A 15,652-nucleotide genomic window follows, 5' to 3' on the forward strand; every position below is an offset into this window, starting at 1 on the left:
CCCAAGCAAACGGCAGAAAATAATCTACTTTGAGACCGCTTAAACTGCCCTGGCTCAAGGCTAGGGAATTCTAGGACTGTGTATTTTGTACATTTATTCTTCTCTGGCAGAGAGCTCTGTTGCCACAACAAACTACAATTCCCATGAGTCCCTAGCACTGAACCAGGGCAGCTAAAGCAGCTCCACAGTGTATTTTTACTGAGTTTCACATATAACAAATCCAAGGATTCCACAGCACTGAGCCATGAGCTAAAGTGGTGTAAAACTGGGGACGTACTAAAACAAAGGACAAATTGCCCGTCGGGAAACAATACTTGCCCTAGGGTATCATTGGATAATACATGCCCATAGAGAAAATAAACGTTGCCTATAGAGAATCAAGGAGAATACTGCCCATAGGAAACATTGAGAATTACTTGCCCACAAGATACATAGAATACCCCTTAAGGAAACGTTGGAGATGTTCCTATGTTTCCCTATAAGCAAGTATTCCCCAATGTCTCTATGGGCAAGTATTCTGTAATGGTTCTCTATGGGCAAGTAGTTTGCCTATGGGCAATACTGGCATTTCTTTTAGTATGTCGCATCAATTATATTAATCTGCCATGCAGTTTATTGTTGCTATAATTACTATGTATTCTAGTTTTGTTGCTATAAATACTATGTATATTTGCCCATTAATGGTTATGTATTTGCTTTAATTTTATTGTTGTTATAATACTATGTATTTTTGTGACTATTAATTGCTATGTATTTTTGTTATTTACTGCTATTGTTAATCGCTATTTTATTTTATTGTTATTGTTAATGCATTGCCCATGTTAGATTTGCTTTTTTTTATTCATGTTTTATTGTTATGGCCTTGTATTATCCCCTCTGTTGTAAACCGCCCGGATCCCAGTGATTGAGTGGCATATAAATAAATACGATTATTATTATGATGATGCAGTTCAGACGCTTGGAGTACATAGTTTTTTGTGGGTTTTCAGGCTCTCAAGCCATGTTCTAGAAGAGTGTATTCCTGACGTTTCACCAGCATTGTGGATGGCATCTTCAGAGAATGCAGGCATGGAAGAGAGTGGGGCACGCACACATATATATACATACACACTGTTGGTTGAGGGATTCAATTGCATGTTAATCTGTGTATTGTTCGGTTGCTGAATGGCAAAGCCTCAGGTTTTCTATTTAGTTCATGATCCACTGTCTGCTTGGAAACCCCCCAGACCCTGAGTGGTTTTCATTGCATTTGCTGGGTCTGATTTGGTGTTTTTCAAGACTGGTAGCCACCCTTAGGTTCAAAACAAACTGCAGAAATAATCCAGTTTGAGGTCACTTTAACTTTCCTGGTTCATGCTAGGAATTCTGGGAACTGTAGTTTTGGGAAACATTTAGCTTTCTTCAGGAAGAGCTTGGTGCCACAATAAACTGCATTTCTAGGATTTCCTAACACTGAGTCAGGGCAGTTAAAGCAATCTTCAGCATTGTGGTTTGGAGCTTAGGCCTGTTACAGACTGCCAAAATAAAGCTGCTTTGGTTCTCTTTGGAGGTATGCTGTTTTAAATGATGCATGGGTCCTAAGAGTCCGGAGGTCGCGCCAAAGCCACACTCCATTCCTAAGCACTGGAGGGCACTTGGTGCAGCTCCGGATTCTTAGGATGTATGCAGCTTTATTTTGGCAGTATGTAACAGGCCCTATTGACTTTAAGGATTTCTTCTTTCTGTTGAAGTTGTCCAGGGAGTTTATCACATAGGAGAAAAATGTGGAGCTAAACAGTAATCAACCCATGAAAATCGCACAACTGACATTAAAACGCCATTAAAATGAGATAACACAAGAGCCATATCCTATGAAGAACCAGGGATAACCAGGCAAAACAGCAAAAGCTTCAGGGAGAAACCTGTGAATGAGGTGTTGCTGTTCTTGCCGGGTTATTCACGGGATCAGGCACTTGAATTGTGTTTCACTCAACGTTGTGTGAAAACCAATAGCACAATTGTGGGTTATCATGGGTTAATCACCGTTTATAGTTCCAATGTCCCCCATGTGGGTGAAAACGCCCAGGTGTTTATGATCCCAATGCCTTCCCTGTGCGTTCTGACCTGACAATTGTTGGCACAGTCTAGAATTTCAGGGTTTTCCAACAGTATTTTAGCAAAATGGTTGGGGAAACTATGGACGCCAGTTGGAAAGCCTTTGACTTCATTTGGGGGCAAATAATCTCTTTTCCAGGAAAGAGGTTCCAATTCAACATTAGGAAGAACTTCCTGACAGTAAACGGTGTGACAATGGAAGAACTCCCTCGGAGGGTAGTGGGAGCCTCCTTCTTGGAGGTCTTTAAACAGAGGCTGGAGGGCCATCTGTCGGATGCTTTGATTGGGATTTCCTGCATGGCAGAATGGGGTTGGACCAGGTGCCCCTTGTGGTCTCTTCCAACTCTATGTTCTATGTTGAAGGGCCGGGAAGCCATGAAGCCCCGTGAGGTGAGATTAGGGACCTACGCAATTTAGCCTGGGGAAGAGAAGGTTAAGAGGTGTGACATGTTTTAAATACTGAAGGGGGGTCATACTGAGGAGGGAGCAAGCTTGTTTTCTGCTGCCTAGAGAACAGGACCCAGAGCAATGGATGCAAGGGACAGGACAGCCCTGTCTAAGTATTTGAAGGAGTGATATCCCTTGTCCAAGACAGATTGAAGATGGAGCCAGCTTGTTTTTCTGCGGCTCCAGAGACTTAGGACCTAGAGCCATGGATGCAAACTGTAGGAAGAAAAGAGATTCCAGCTCACCATAGGAGGAAGCTCCTGACAGCAAGGGCTGTTGAAAGCAGACACACTCCTTCCTCGGAGAGTAGGTCTTTAGGAGAGCGGGATGGCCATCTGTCAATGGGGATGATGCTTTGACTGAGTTCCTGCATGGCGAAGGGTTGGACTGGGTGGCCTTGGGGTCTCTCTATGAGTCATGATGGAGAATTCCTGCATGGCAGAAGGGGGTTGACCGGGTGGCCCTGGGTCTCTCTATGAGTTATGATTGAGAGTTCCTGCATGGCAGAGGGGGTTGGACTGGGTGGCCCTTGGGGTCTCTTCTATGGAGTCTATGATTGAGAGTTCCTGCATGGCAGAAGGGGTTGGACTGGGTGGCCCTTGGGGTCTCTTCTATGAGTCTATGATTGAGAGTTCCTGCATGGCAAGGGGGTTGGACTGGGTGGCCCTTGGGGTCTCTTCATGAGTCTATGATTGAGAGTTCCTGCATGGCAGAAGGGGGTGGCTGGGGTGGCCCTTGGGGTCTCTTCTATGAGTCTATGATTGAGAGTTCCTGCATGGCAGAAGGGGTTGTACTGGGTGGCCCTTGGGGTCTCTTCTATGAGTCTATGATTGAGAGTTCCTGCATGGGCAGAAGGGGGTTGGACTGGGTGGCCCTTGGGGTCTCTTCATGAGTCTATGATTGAGAGTTCCTGCATGGCAGAAGGGGTTGGACTGGGTGGCCCTTGGGGTCTCTTCTAGAGTCTATGATGAGAGTTCCTGCATGGCAGAAGGGGGTTGGACTGGGTGGCCCTTGGGGTCTCTTCTATGAGTCTATGATTGAGAGTTCCTGCATGGCAGAGGGGGTTGGACTGGGTGGCCCTTGGGGTCTCTTCTATGAGTCATGATTGAGAGTTCCGCATGGCAGAAGGGGGTTGGACTGGGTGGCCCTTGGGGTCTCTTCTATGAGTCAATGATTGAAGTAGTCCGGCATGGCAGAAGGGGGTGGACTGGGTGGCCCTTGGGGTCTCTTCTATGAGTCTATGATTGAGAGTTCCTGCATGGCAGAAGGGGTTGGACTGGGTGGCCCTGTGGGTCTCTCTATGGGTCTATGATGAGAGTTCCTGCATGGCATGGGCTTTGACTGAGAGTTCCTGCATGGCAGAAGGGGGGTTGGACTGGGTGGCCCTTGGGGTCTCTCCCACTCTAGGATCCATGATCTAAGAGGCGTTGTCCCCAAAAGCTACTCTCCTTGAGACCTCTCGCGACCCGAAACTCCCTTCCTCGCCTTCCCTTCCGGCAGCCTCCCCGAAAGGCGGGATATCAACGCCAGGCGCCCGAAGGAGGGAAGAAGGGAGGAAGGGAGGCCAGCAACTCGGACCTGAGGGCGAAGAGGGCCTCCGCCTCAGCCTACCGGGAAGGCGGCGGCACCATGGGTTTCCGGCCGGCGGCGGAGGCCCCTCCTCCTCCTCCTTCCGGAGCAGCGCCTCACGAAGAAACTTCTTCTTTGAGCCTGCCTTCCTCCCCTCCTCCCACCCAATCACTTCCGGGTTCTCACGGACCCACTTCCGGTCACGGGCTCCTTCTAGGAATGCCCGCTCTATGGTTCCCCCGCTGGAAGCTACGTTCGAGCTGGCCTCACTCTCGCGCCGAGCTCCGCCCACTTTTAAGCCCCGCCTCTTCCCTGTGGGAGTCTGGGAGTTGTAGTTTCGGAAGGGGTGCCTGTCCTTGGAACTTCAGGGGAGGGACTCAAGGAGCCTCAAGGATTATTCTTCTTCCTTTTATTAGATGCTTGGTTTCAGGTGGTACTTAGAATTGGAGTCCAGGGAGCTATAGTTCAAGGGGAGTTGGCTGAAGACATTAAAATGTTATTCTTATTCTAAGGGTTGCCATAATTGTCCACTATTACCAGGGACAAAATGTAGGACTAATTCGGGGCCAAACTGTAGGACAACTGCAGGACAAATCTCAGTCCAAAATGTAGGACATTTTTAAAAAATGGAGGACCTTGAACATACTACGTTTTGGGTGAGTTTTGTCCTGCAGTTGTCCTACAGTTTGGTCTCGAATTTGTCCTAATTTTGTCCCTGGTCATAGTGGACAATGGAAGCCAAAACGATTAAACTGAGGCTGTGGTACTTTGGCCACACCTGAGAAAGCATAAACTCATTGGAAAAGACGATCAAGGAGCCCTGGTGATGCAGTGGTTAAATGTCATCCCTGCAGCCGCAGTCTTGACCTTCTCTTCCCCAGGTTAAATATGCCTAGCTGCTTAAGTCTCACCTCACAGGGCTTCATGGTTTCCAGGCCCTTCAACATAGAATCATAGAGTTGGAAGAGACCACAAGGGGCACCCGGTCCAGCCCCATTCTGCCATGCAGGAAATCCCAATCAAAGCATCCCAACAGATGGCCATCCAGCTTCTGTTTAAAGACCTCCAAGGGAGTAGACTCCACTACCATCCGAGGAAGGAGCGTCTTCCATTGTCAAACAGCTCTTACTGTCAACAAATTCTTCCTAATGTTGAATTGGAACCTCTTTTCCTGGAAAAGAGATTAGTTGCACTCCAACAGTCAAAGGTTTTCACGACCGACGTCCATAGTTTTCCCCAACCATTTTGCTAAAATGCTCAATGTTGAAGTGAAACACAATTCAAGTGCCATGATCCTGTGAATAACCAGGCAAAAAAACAGCAGCACCTCATTCACAGGTTTCTCCCGTGAATGGCTTTTTGCTGTTTATTGCCGGGTTATTCCCTGGTTCTTCATGGGATAATGGCTCTTGTGTTAATCTCATTTTAATGGCGTTTTAATGTCAGTTGTGCGATTTTCATGGGCTGATTACTGTTTAATCTCCACATTTTCATCCTATGTGATAAACTCCCTGGACAACTTCAGCAGGAAGGAAGAAACCCTTAAAGTCAACTAAGGCCCCATACAGACAGGCCAAAATAAAGCTGCTTCGGGTCTCTTTGGAGGTATGCTGTTTAAATGATGCACTCCAGTGCTTAGGAATGGAGTGTGGCTTTGGCGCAACCTCCGGATTCTTAGGACCCATGCATCATTTAAATAGCATACCTCCAGAGAGACCCCAAGCAGCTTTATTTTGGCAGTCTGTAACAGGCCACAGATCCAAAACACACTGCTGAAATAATCCAGTTGAGACTGTTTTAACTGCCCTGACTCAGTGTTAGGGAATCCTAGGAAATGCAGTTTATTGTGGCACCAGAGCTCTTCCTGACAGAGAAAGCTAAATGTTTCCCAAAACTACAGTTCCCAGAATTCCCTACCATTGAACCAGGGAAGTTAAAGTGACCTCAAACTGGATTATTTCTGCAGTTTGTTTTGAACCTAAGGGTGGCTACCAGTCTTGAAAAACACCAAAATCAAGACCCAGCAAATGCAAATGAAAACCACTCAGGGTCTGGGGAGTTTCCAAGCAGACAGTGGATCATGAACTAAATAGAAACCCTGAGGCTTTGCCATTCAACACAGATTAACATGCAAATTGAATCCTCTCAACCAACAGTGTGTATGTATATATATGTGTGCGTGCCCACTCTCTTCCATGCCTGCATTCTCTGTAGATGCCATCCACAGATGCTGGTGAAACGTCAGGAATACACTCTTCTAGAACATGGCTTGAGAGCCTGAAAAACCCACAAAAAACTATGTACTCCAAGCGTCTGAACTGCATCATCATAATAATAATCGTATTTATTTATATGCCACCCAATCACTGGGAATCCGGGCGGTTTACAACAGAGGGGATAATACAAGGCAATACAGTGGTACCCCGGGATACGAATTGATCGCGTTACGAAATTTCCGGGATACGAAAAAGTTAGATTGGAAAAAACTGTTCCGGGATACGAAGGTTTTTTCGGGTTACGAAATTTTTTTCGGCGCGAAATTCAAACGCGCGGCTTGCCAGCGCTAACGGAAAGCCCTTTTCGGCTTGCGAAATGCATCGGGTTACGAACGGCGCGGCGGAACGAATTAATTTCGTAACCCGAGGGAGCACTGTATTCAATGATACCCTATGGACAAGGATGGCTTTCCGACGGGCAAATATTGTCTTTTGTTTTAGTACATCCCCAGTTTTACACCACTTTTGCTGCCATGGCTCAGTGCTGTGGAATCCTTGGATTTGTTATATTGTGAAACTCCAGTCAAAAACACACGGTGGAGACTGCTTTAGCTGCCCTGGTTCAGTGCTAGGGAATCATGGGAATTGTAGTTTGTTGTGGCACCAGAGCTCTCTCACAGAGAAGACTAAATGTCACCAAACTACAGCTCCTAGAATTCCCTAGCATTGAGCCAGGGCAGTTAAAGCGGTCTCAAAGTAGATTATTTCTGCCGTTTGCTTGGGACCTTCTCTGTCAGAGAATTGAGATGCCACAGCAAACTATGAATCCCAAGATGCCACAGGATGGAATGCAGCTTTGGTGCAGCTTCCAGATTCTTAGGGTGCATGCATCATTTAAACAGCATACCTCCAAAGAGACCCGAAGCAGCTTTATTTTGGCAGTCTGTAACAGGCCAAAAATGTCTCCAGAGGATTAAAATGTTCTGTTCTGGGAAATAAAGGTTAATGAGGGTGGAGATTGCTGGCATAACAATACAAAGCGTGTGAGATGGACAGTGCAAGGTGAAGAACTTCTAGCTCTGCTAACCATCATCATTTCAACAGACTTCTTGCATGCTGTTAGTGCCTGGGTGACTTGTGATTTGTTGCACTGCTTATCAGGTTAGTGTTGAAACCTTGCTATTACGCAAGTAAATCTGAGAAAAGCAGCTCTGATAGTGACCACCAGAGACAAGAAGGTGAACTGCTGTGAAAGTCTGGTCATTTTATTGCTTGGCTTATGGTGCATCGGTTACAAGAGAGTAAGCCCTTCAAGCGGACATAGAAAATGCAGAGGATATGGAGATGTGAAGAAGAGGTGACGATTAACCTGGGCTTTCATTTGACTCTTGGAGATTCTATTTTGGTAATGAGTTGTAGAGACAAAATAGCCTCGTTGGTCCACAGTATTCACCATTGCTGTTGCCTCTTTTCTCTGACATATCTTTGGGCCCAAATAAAGCTGCTTGGGTCACTTTGGAGTTATGCTGTTTAAATAATACACACATCTTAAGAGGCCAGAAGCTGTACCAAGGCTGCGCTTTAGTCCTTAGGACTGGAGCATGGCTTTGGCGTGGCTCCCAGCCTCTTAGGACACATGCATCATTTAAACAGCATACCTCCAAAGTGACCCGAAGCAGCTTTATTTCATCCTGTCTGTTCCAGCCCATTGTTACCTTTAAGTGAATTTTAATGGTTGGCTCTTTTTCTGTTAGTATGCATATAACTATGTTGCTGTGGAGAGGGAACAAGTAGGGTTGCCGTTCTGACTGAACATACAAATGTCTCCCTTCCCATTGTGAAACCCCTACTGCTGAGGGTTGGGTTTTTAAAAGACAGTTGTGAGTAAGCAATGAGCAACACAGTTTGATTACAAAATGTCAGAGTCCTTCCAGGCAGATGTTTCCATGTAGTTTTGATTAGTCTACCTATACCATGACCCAGGGATTTTAACAAAACAGGAGGAATGAGTTACAGGGAAATAAATCACTCAGAGCCCTTGATGTCACCATTATCATTGTGACAGAAAGGGGGAATTACTCATATGGGAGTATTGGTGTCAGATTCTGCCTCTTCTCTCCACCCGCCTAAGCTTGTATGTGGGGTCCTGTGTGAGGAGAATTTACCTTTTCTTTAAGTCTGCATCCCCCCATTGCAAGAACCAGGATGCTACCTCAAACACAATTGCATGGCTAATCCGTGCAACTCAGTGTTAACATTTACAGGCAGGGTCTCTTCAGGATTTCAGGCAGGAGTTCTCTCCAGCTCTTTCCAGACACACCAGGATTTCAGACAGTTTTTTCTAGCTCTGTCTGAAGATGCCAGAGATTGAATCTGGGACATAAGTTTGGTCTTTCTCCTAAAAGGTAAATCAAAATTTAGTCTTCATGCTAATGCACAAAGGTCTGTTTCCGATCGGGACCTGCCTTATACCGGTTCAGACTGTTGCAGTAATAGTTCTCAACCATAGAGTCTCTGGATGCTTTCAGCTCCTAGAAATGCCAGTCAACAGTCAAAGATTATGGGTCTCACCTGGAGGGCCAAAAGTTGAGAATCGCTGGCATCCTACACTGACTGCTCAGGCTTTGGGGGAGAGAATAGCCTTCTTCCTTATCTGCTCCCTATTTGTTGGTTGGTTGGTTTGCTGGAGAGGCCAGGAATTGAATCTGGGGAGTCAGGCACACAAAGGAAATGTTTGCCACTCCTCAGCTGCTTCTTGCTGTGAGTTGAAAGCAATGATAGTGAAGAAGATGAGGTCTAAACCAGCGCTACTCATAGTGGTGGTCTCTGGACTGGTGCCAGTCCCTGGGTTGTCAGCTGCCAGTTCCTGGTGAGTTTTCCAGGAAAGAAAGAAACTATTGTAGGCAGTGGTCACAAACATGATGCTGGCTCTTGGCACATTGGGAAAGATAATTGCTGATCCCCCACATCAGATAGCTTAAGAAATACTGCTGTAAACGATAACTCATTCCCAGATATTAGATAAATGTTTGTCCAAAGACAGTCCATGTTGCTGCCTCCCCAGGAACTGAATGAGCCAAATGAATTGTATGCTTTTTTTGTATTATAGCTCTCAGAATCTGCCAGAGATTCTGAGAGTTGTAGTACAGAAAATCATACTTGGTTGAAGCAAGCTGATTGGAAAGAGGTTGTCCCACGCAGAGATGCAGCAGACAAACCTCAGTATAAGTGAGTATTCTTGGCTTCCGAAGCTTCTGATAATTTCATTGGTCCATCTCCTTAGAGGAGGAATGAGCTTCCATCATTTCCCACCATTGGTTGTGCTGAATGTGGATTGTCATTGGTCAGTTAGGGAGGTCATAGGCCTGAACTTGCAGGGCCTGAGCAGAGCAGTGGAGGACAGGGGGTCTTGGAAGTGGCTCATCCATGGGGTCACTATGAATTGGAACTGACTTGAGGGCAGTTAACAACAAACATCAATCAAATAGGCCAAAACCACTGGGGTGACCACAGTCACCTATCCCTGCCTTGGAGATAGGCCAACCAAGTTGGCAGGGAGTGGTAGAGTTGGGATGAAGCCAAAGCCCTTGAGAAATGGTGAAAGAGCTGGATATACAGGAAAAAAAGATTCCATCTCAACATTAGGAAGAACCTCATGGATGTTAAGAGCTATTTCACAGTGGAAGACGCTGCCTCGGAAAATGGTAGACTCTTTGGAGGTTTTTAAACAGAGGCTGGATGGCCATCTGTCAAGAGTGCTTTGGTTGTGTCTTCCTTCATGGCAGGGGGTTCGATTGGATGGCCCTTGGGGTCTCTTCCAACTTGATGATTCTGTGTTTGGTTTGGAGAAAAAACAATTAAAGGGAGGCTCTGTACCTGTCTGTCATGTATTTAAAGGGCTGCAGTGCAAAAAGTGGAGCAGACTTGTTTTCAGTTGCTCCGAGGAATGGAAATAGCAGGGAGGCAGAATTTGTTGAAGCATTAGTGGTAACTCCTTATATAGCATGACATGTTTGGTGCTGGAGGCAGCAGGGTTTCCTTCATTGGAGGTACAGACACAGAAGTAGGGTGGCCATCTGTCGTTGCAAGATGTTTGTGTTCAGTGGGTTGGATTAGATCACCTCAAAGGCCACTTCCAACTGGCTTCATCTTTCCTTCAGTTTTTGATAACCAATATATGGTAACTTGTCTGCCCTTATGTGCAATGCAAGAGGATGTTGAGGGTGGAGAGGGGCATTTGAATCAAGTTGCCAGGCTTTTAGGGGCTTGTTGCTCTGCCACTGAAGCAATGAACATGCCTTAAGAGATTGTATTCATCTCCTCTTTGCATACCAAAAAGCTCTATAGAAGTGGATAGACTGTCACAGTAGCAAATACTGATCTATTCTTCAAGCAACAGCATAGGAACATATGAGATAGGACTTGGACTGCAGCTTTACCTTTTGGACTACAGCTCCCAGAATCTCCTGGCTAGATGCTAGCTAGATAATTCTGAGATCTATGACCCAAAAGAGTAGTGTTTTCTAAGCTCTGCCCAGGATTTGGGTGCATGATTCTGTGTCACTTGGAACTAACCTGTCTTTTATTAGGGATCTATGTCCGCCGATGCTCCTGTTACATAGCTTTTAAGTCTAGTTCCTTGTGTGGCTTAACCTACTTCAGAACAAAATATGCAGCCTCTTCTTGGTCCTTTAGGACCCAAACAGACAGGCCAAAATAAAGCTGCTTCAGGTCACTTTGGAGGTATGCTGTTTAAATGTTGCATGCATCCTAAGAGGCTGGAAGCTGCCCCAAAGCCGCGCTCCAGGCCTAAGGACCAGGGCGCAGCTTTGGCTCAGCTTCTGGCCTCTTAAGATGTGTGTGTCATTTAAATAGCATACCTCCAATGTAATCTGAAGCAGCTTTATTTTGGCCTGTCTGTTCGAGCCCTTAGTTACTCCCAGCAATACTCATGAATTAGTGCATCATGGCTCTTCCTTTCCCTAAAACTGTGTTTGCAAAATCATCTCACCCCTTCCCTTGGACCCTATGACCCTACTCCTCCCCCACAGTCTTGTCACTCCAACAGAGCCAACAAACACTGAGTCAGAAGATGAGTTACAGGAAAATGGCTTTTCATAAGGGGTTGGGGGTGTGAGGGAAAGAAGAGGTGGTTTCCTTTCTGAATGCTGTCTTTTGGAGCGGCTCTGTTGCCTCCTGTTGAGTAGACCTGGGCTAGCAGAAGGAAGAGTAGCTGGAATCCCAGCAACCCACTGCCAAGCAAAGAAGCTCCATCCCGGGTCATCCCCAACCCAGGTCCTTCTACATGTTTCCTGAGCTTGGAACATTTACCTTTTTTTGGATAACATCTCCCAGAATCCCTTGGTGGCTACGATGTTTGAAAGGATTCTGGAAGTTACAGTTGAGCACCTAAGTTGTAATCCAGCCAACCCAAGGTATTTTGCTGTCTGAGGGCGACCCAAGCCAGCCTCAGCCAGTCACACAAGTATTTCACTTCTCTTCCTGGCAGTGAAAATTGACCCAATAACGTTAACTTTGGCCTGTTACAGACTGCCAAAATAAAGCTGCTTGGGGTCTCTTTGGAGGTATGCTGTTTAAATGATGCATGGGTCCTAAGAGTCTGGAGGTTGCGCCAAAGCCACCCTCCATTCCTAAGCACTGGAGTGCAGCTTTGGTGCAGCTTCTGGATTCTTAGGACCCATGCATCATTTAAATAGCATACCTCCAAAGAGACCTGAAGCAGCTTTATTTTGGCAGTCTGGAACAGGCCTTTGTTTGCTAAGATGTTGCTCTCTTTGTATGCTTGAAATACTTTTTCTACTTTTGTTTTCAGTCAACCCAAACGGTTGAAATGTTCATGGCAAAGTACAAACAACAGTTTGTTGCCCTTTTGTAATGTCCCCAAATCTTCCAGCACACGCTGCTGCTTTGCCTTGCCTAATGGAAGGACTGGTTCTGCCTACAGTTCCCATCATTCCCATCACCATTGGTCAGGGCTGTGGGAGATAACCTCTGGTGGGACCCTGGTTGGGAAAGGATAGTATGTTAAACAAACAAACAAGGGGATTTAAAGTATTCTGTATCTCTCTTTGGTATCATGTTGGTTGGTTAAGTGATTCGTAACCTTGTAAGGTCAGAGGCAAGCTGTTCCTGGTCAGGTAGGAACAGAGGACAGGTGGGACAGAGTTACTATGGGGTTTATGCTGGCTGGGAGATTCTGGGAGTTGTAGTTTTAAAAGGTAGCTTTCCTGAGCTCTTCCATTAGACCTCAGACTCATACTTCTCTCTTGAACTGGTTCTGACCGGTGGGTCTTTTAACAGAGTGTGCTGTCTACTTCCTTTTATCTTCTTTATTATGTTGCCACCATGGAGTAGTGGTTTGAGCACAAGGCTGTGACTCTGGAGACCAGGGTTCCAATCCCCACTCAGCCATGGAAACCCACTGGGCAAGTCACACACTCTCAGCCTCAGTGGACAGCAAAGGCAAGCCCCTCTCTGAACAAATTTTGCCAAGAAAACCCTATGATAGATTCACATTAGGGTCACTATAAGTTGGAAACAACTTAAGTACACGCAACAACTGTTCAACAAGTTAATGAGATAGCTTGTTTGCGTTTTAACTTTTTAGTTATAACGTTTTAGCTTTTTAAAAGTCATGTTGGGTGCAAAAGTGAGCTAAAAAAATCAAGTAAGCCATGTTGAAAGCCCTCAGCACTTTAAAGGCACCGGATCCTGTCTGATCTTGGAAGCTAAGCAAGGTCAGCTCTGACTGGATGGGAGACCATCAAAAATACCAGCTGCTGTCGTCTGTATTTCAGAGGAAAGAAATAGCAAAACCACTTCTGAGTATTCCTTTCCTTTAAAAACCATATGAAATTCATAGAATTGTAGAGTTGGAAGAGACCCCAAGGGCCATCCAGTCCAACCCCTTCTGCCATGCAGGAACTCTCAATCAGAGCATCCCTGACAGATGGCCATTCAGCCTCTGCTTCAAGCCCTCCAAGGAGGGAAACTCCACCATTCTCTGAGGAAGTGCGTTCCACTGTTGAACAGCCCTTACTCTCAGGATGTTCAGGTGGGGTTGCCATAAGTCGACAGACGACTTGAAGGCACATGCATGCACACACAAGCCAGGCTGGTCCCATGCTGAGAGAAAAGTGGCATTTAAATCAAATAAAATTATGGCAGACTCTCCTCTAGCGTTTAAGAGTCTCGCGTGTGCTGTCCTGTCTCTTTAAAATAAAACGTACAGTCCTCTGGGGCTGTGTGGGGTGTGGGCAGAAAGTCCAGTCTAAAAGAAAATAGGATTTCAGCAGCTTGGCAAAGTTGCTCATGGGAAGGAAGCCACAGCTCCAAGAATCCCCCAGCTGCTGTGGCCACTGCAGGGCTCTGGGAGTTGTAGTCCAAAAAGCCTGCAGCTTTGTCCAAGCTCTGGGTCTGAGTTATTTGCCCATTCAGCTTTGGCCTGGCCTCCCGATCACCTGGGGGAATCTTCCGAGGACAAAAGAAGGAATTTATGGATTGCAGGGATTGGGTATCTGTTCAGTCCTGCCCAGAGAGGGATGGCTAATATCTCAGATTTCATGACTTTTTAAAATGGGAATGGCCTGCAAAAAGGAGCCCGACCTTGCCGTGGTTTCTTCTTTTTAAAAAACGTTAAGCAGTTCTCTGTTTCTTCTAGGAAGAGGAAGAGTGATTCCAGAAGGGGTGAGGTTTTGGTTCTTCTTTTTCTCTCTTTCTCGCCCTCACTACCCTTGGTTTGTTTTTGTTTGGTTTTATTCCTTTCTAAGAGCGTGTATGTGTGTGTGTGTGTGTAGCGAAAAGTAAAAGTTTGTGGTCAGTCCTCTTCAACACACATCCCTCTCCATTCCTGACCCATATACTTCCTCTGTTGGTAGCTAGAAACAAGGAATGCCTTTCCCGACTGTGCCTGGGGAGTGCTGAAGGGATAGGCGCACTTGCAGAGTCATAAGTAGGTCACGATGAGAGTGCCACGTCTCCTTCCACCATCTCTTTCCACCGGCCAGAGATTCTGTCTTGGGAGTGTACCCATGGGCCGGAAGTGAGCAGCCCCAGGTGGCACATTCATGCTGGGAAGGGGGATAGCAGCCTCTTGGATAGGCCAGCATTGCAGCCTTAGGCCTGACCAAGACCCAGAGATGTATGACTGGGAATGGGATAAGGGCATCTACTGCTCCCCCACATGAAATTTGCCCTCAGTCCCTAAATTTTCAGCATTGGAGTAACTAAAATTTTCAGTTGAACATTAAGAAATATAGCTGACCTCCACATTTGCGGATTTGATTATTCATGGTTTTGATTAATGTAATCCCTCTAGGAATCTCTAGGTCCTCCAAAATGACTCTGTTGTCCACCTCTGCTCAAAGTGACGCTGGGGGAACTAGAGATTCCTAGAGAGAACACCTCTTTAGGCATTTGTAGGTCCTCCAGTGAGATTGTATGTCAACATCTGGCAGATCTTAACCTTAGAATTGCTCTGGAGGACTTAGAAATTCCTAGAGAGATGTTCATTCAGGTTTTAAAAAGTGGGTTTTCAGCGTTCCCAGGGGTCTTGTGTCCCTAACCCTAGCGAATGTGGAGGGTTTGGAAATATTATCTTTTCAGGTCACTGGTTGAGGGATTCTGGGACTTGTAGCCCTTCCAGAACACCTCCTCCCTGACTTCTTGTTAGGCAGAGAAAGGCAGGCAGAGTGAGCACTCAGATGTGCTGAATATTAACCCAACGTGTAGCGAGATTATCAGCTGCTATTAGTCATCTGTAGTCAAAGATTTACAGGTTTAGCTCAAATCAGTCGAGAATCTTCCAGTGACTCTGCTGGCTAAGGGATTCTAGGAGTTGTAATCCAAAAAAAGTAATTGTATGCAAAGGGTAGCACCTTTGAGACTAACTGAGCTGAAGAAGCCGGTAGCATGAGCTTTTGAAGACTTGAATCTACTTCCTTAGATGCATGGGTGCCCTATGTGTTCTTCCAGCACAAACTGGGTTGGGGGACAGCCTTTTCCCATTGACACCACACTCCTCCACGGCCTCTTTTCCAGAGGCCCCGGGCAATCCTGGCTAATTCCCTCTTTATCACTGAACTACAGGTTTGACTCCCGAGACGTGGGGCTGTCCAGCATCCATACTGCCAGTGATGGAATATACGGTAAGGGCAGGCGTCTCTTGGTCCTGGGTGTGGTGACAGTTAGCTGTGGTGGTGGGTCAGCTTTTCCTTTCTCCTCCCTTCTTCATTGATGTTGGTCCTCTTATTTAAAGCTGCTGTCCACACTACTCTTACCTAGGGAGTAATTTTCCCCAGGGACTA

The 15,652-nt window shown here is 46.2% G+C and overlaps 1 protein-coding gene across 1 annotated transcript in view; it reads left to right on the forward strand.

Annotated features, from left to right (window-relative positions):
* Positions 1-15,128: 15,128 nt before the first annotated feature.
* Positions 15,129-15,652, forward strand: part of SHC1 (SHC adaptor protein 1) — a 38,718-nt gene continuing 38,194 nt past the window's right edge. Inside the window, exon 1 of the mRNA XM_042438889.1 lies at positions 15,129-15,493. Within this exon, the coding sequence (XP_042294823.1) occupies positions 15,482-15,493 (12 nt within the window). The 5' untranslated portion in view covers positions 15,129-15,481. The remainder of the gene's footprint in view (positions 15,494-15,652) is intronic.

Source organism: Sceloporus undulatus, chromosome 9, assembly GCF_019175285.1.
Source record: "Sceloporus undulatus isolate JIND9_A2432 ecotype Alabama chromosome 9, SceUnd_v1.1, whole genome shotgun sequence".
Classification (NCBI taxonomy): Eukaryota; Metazoa; Chordata; class Lepidosauria; order Squamata; family Phrynosomatidae; genus Sceloporus; species Sceloporus undulatus.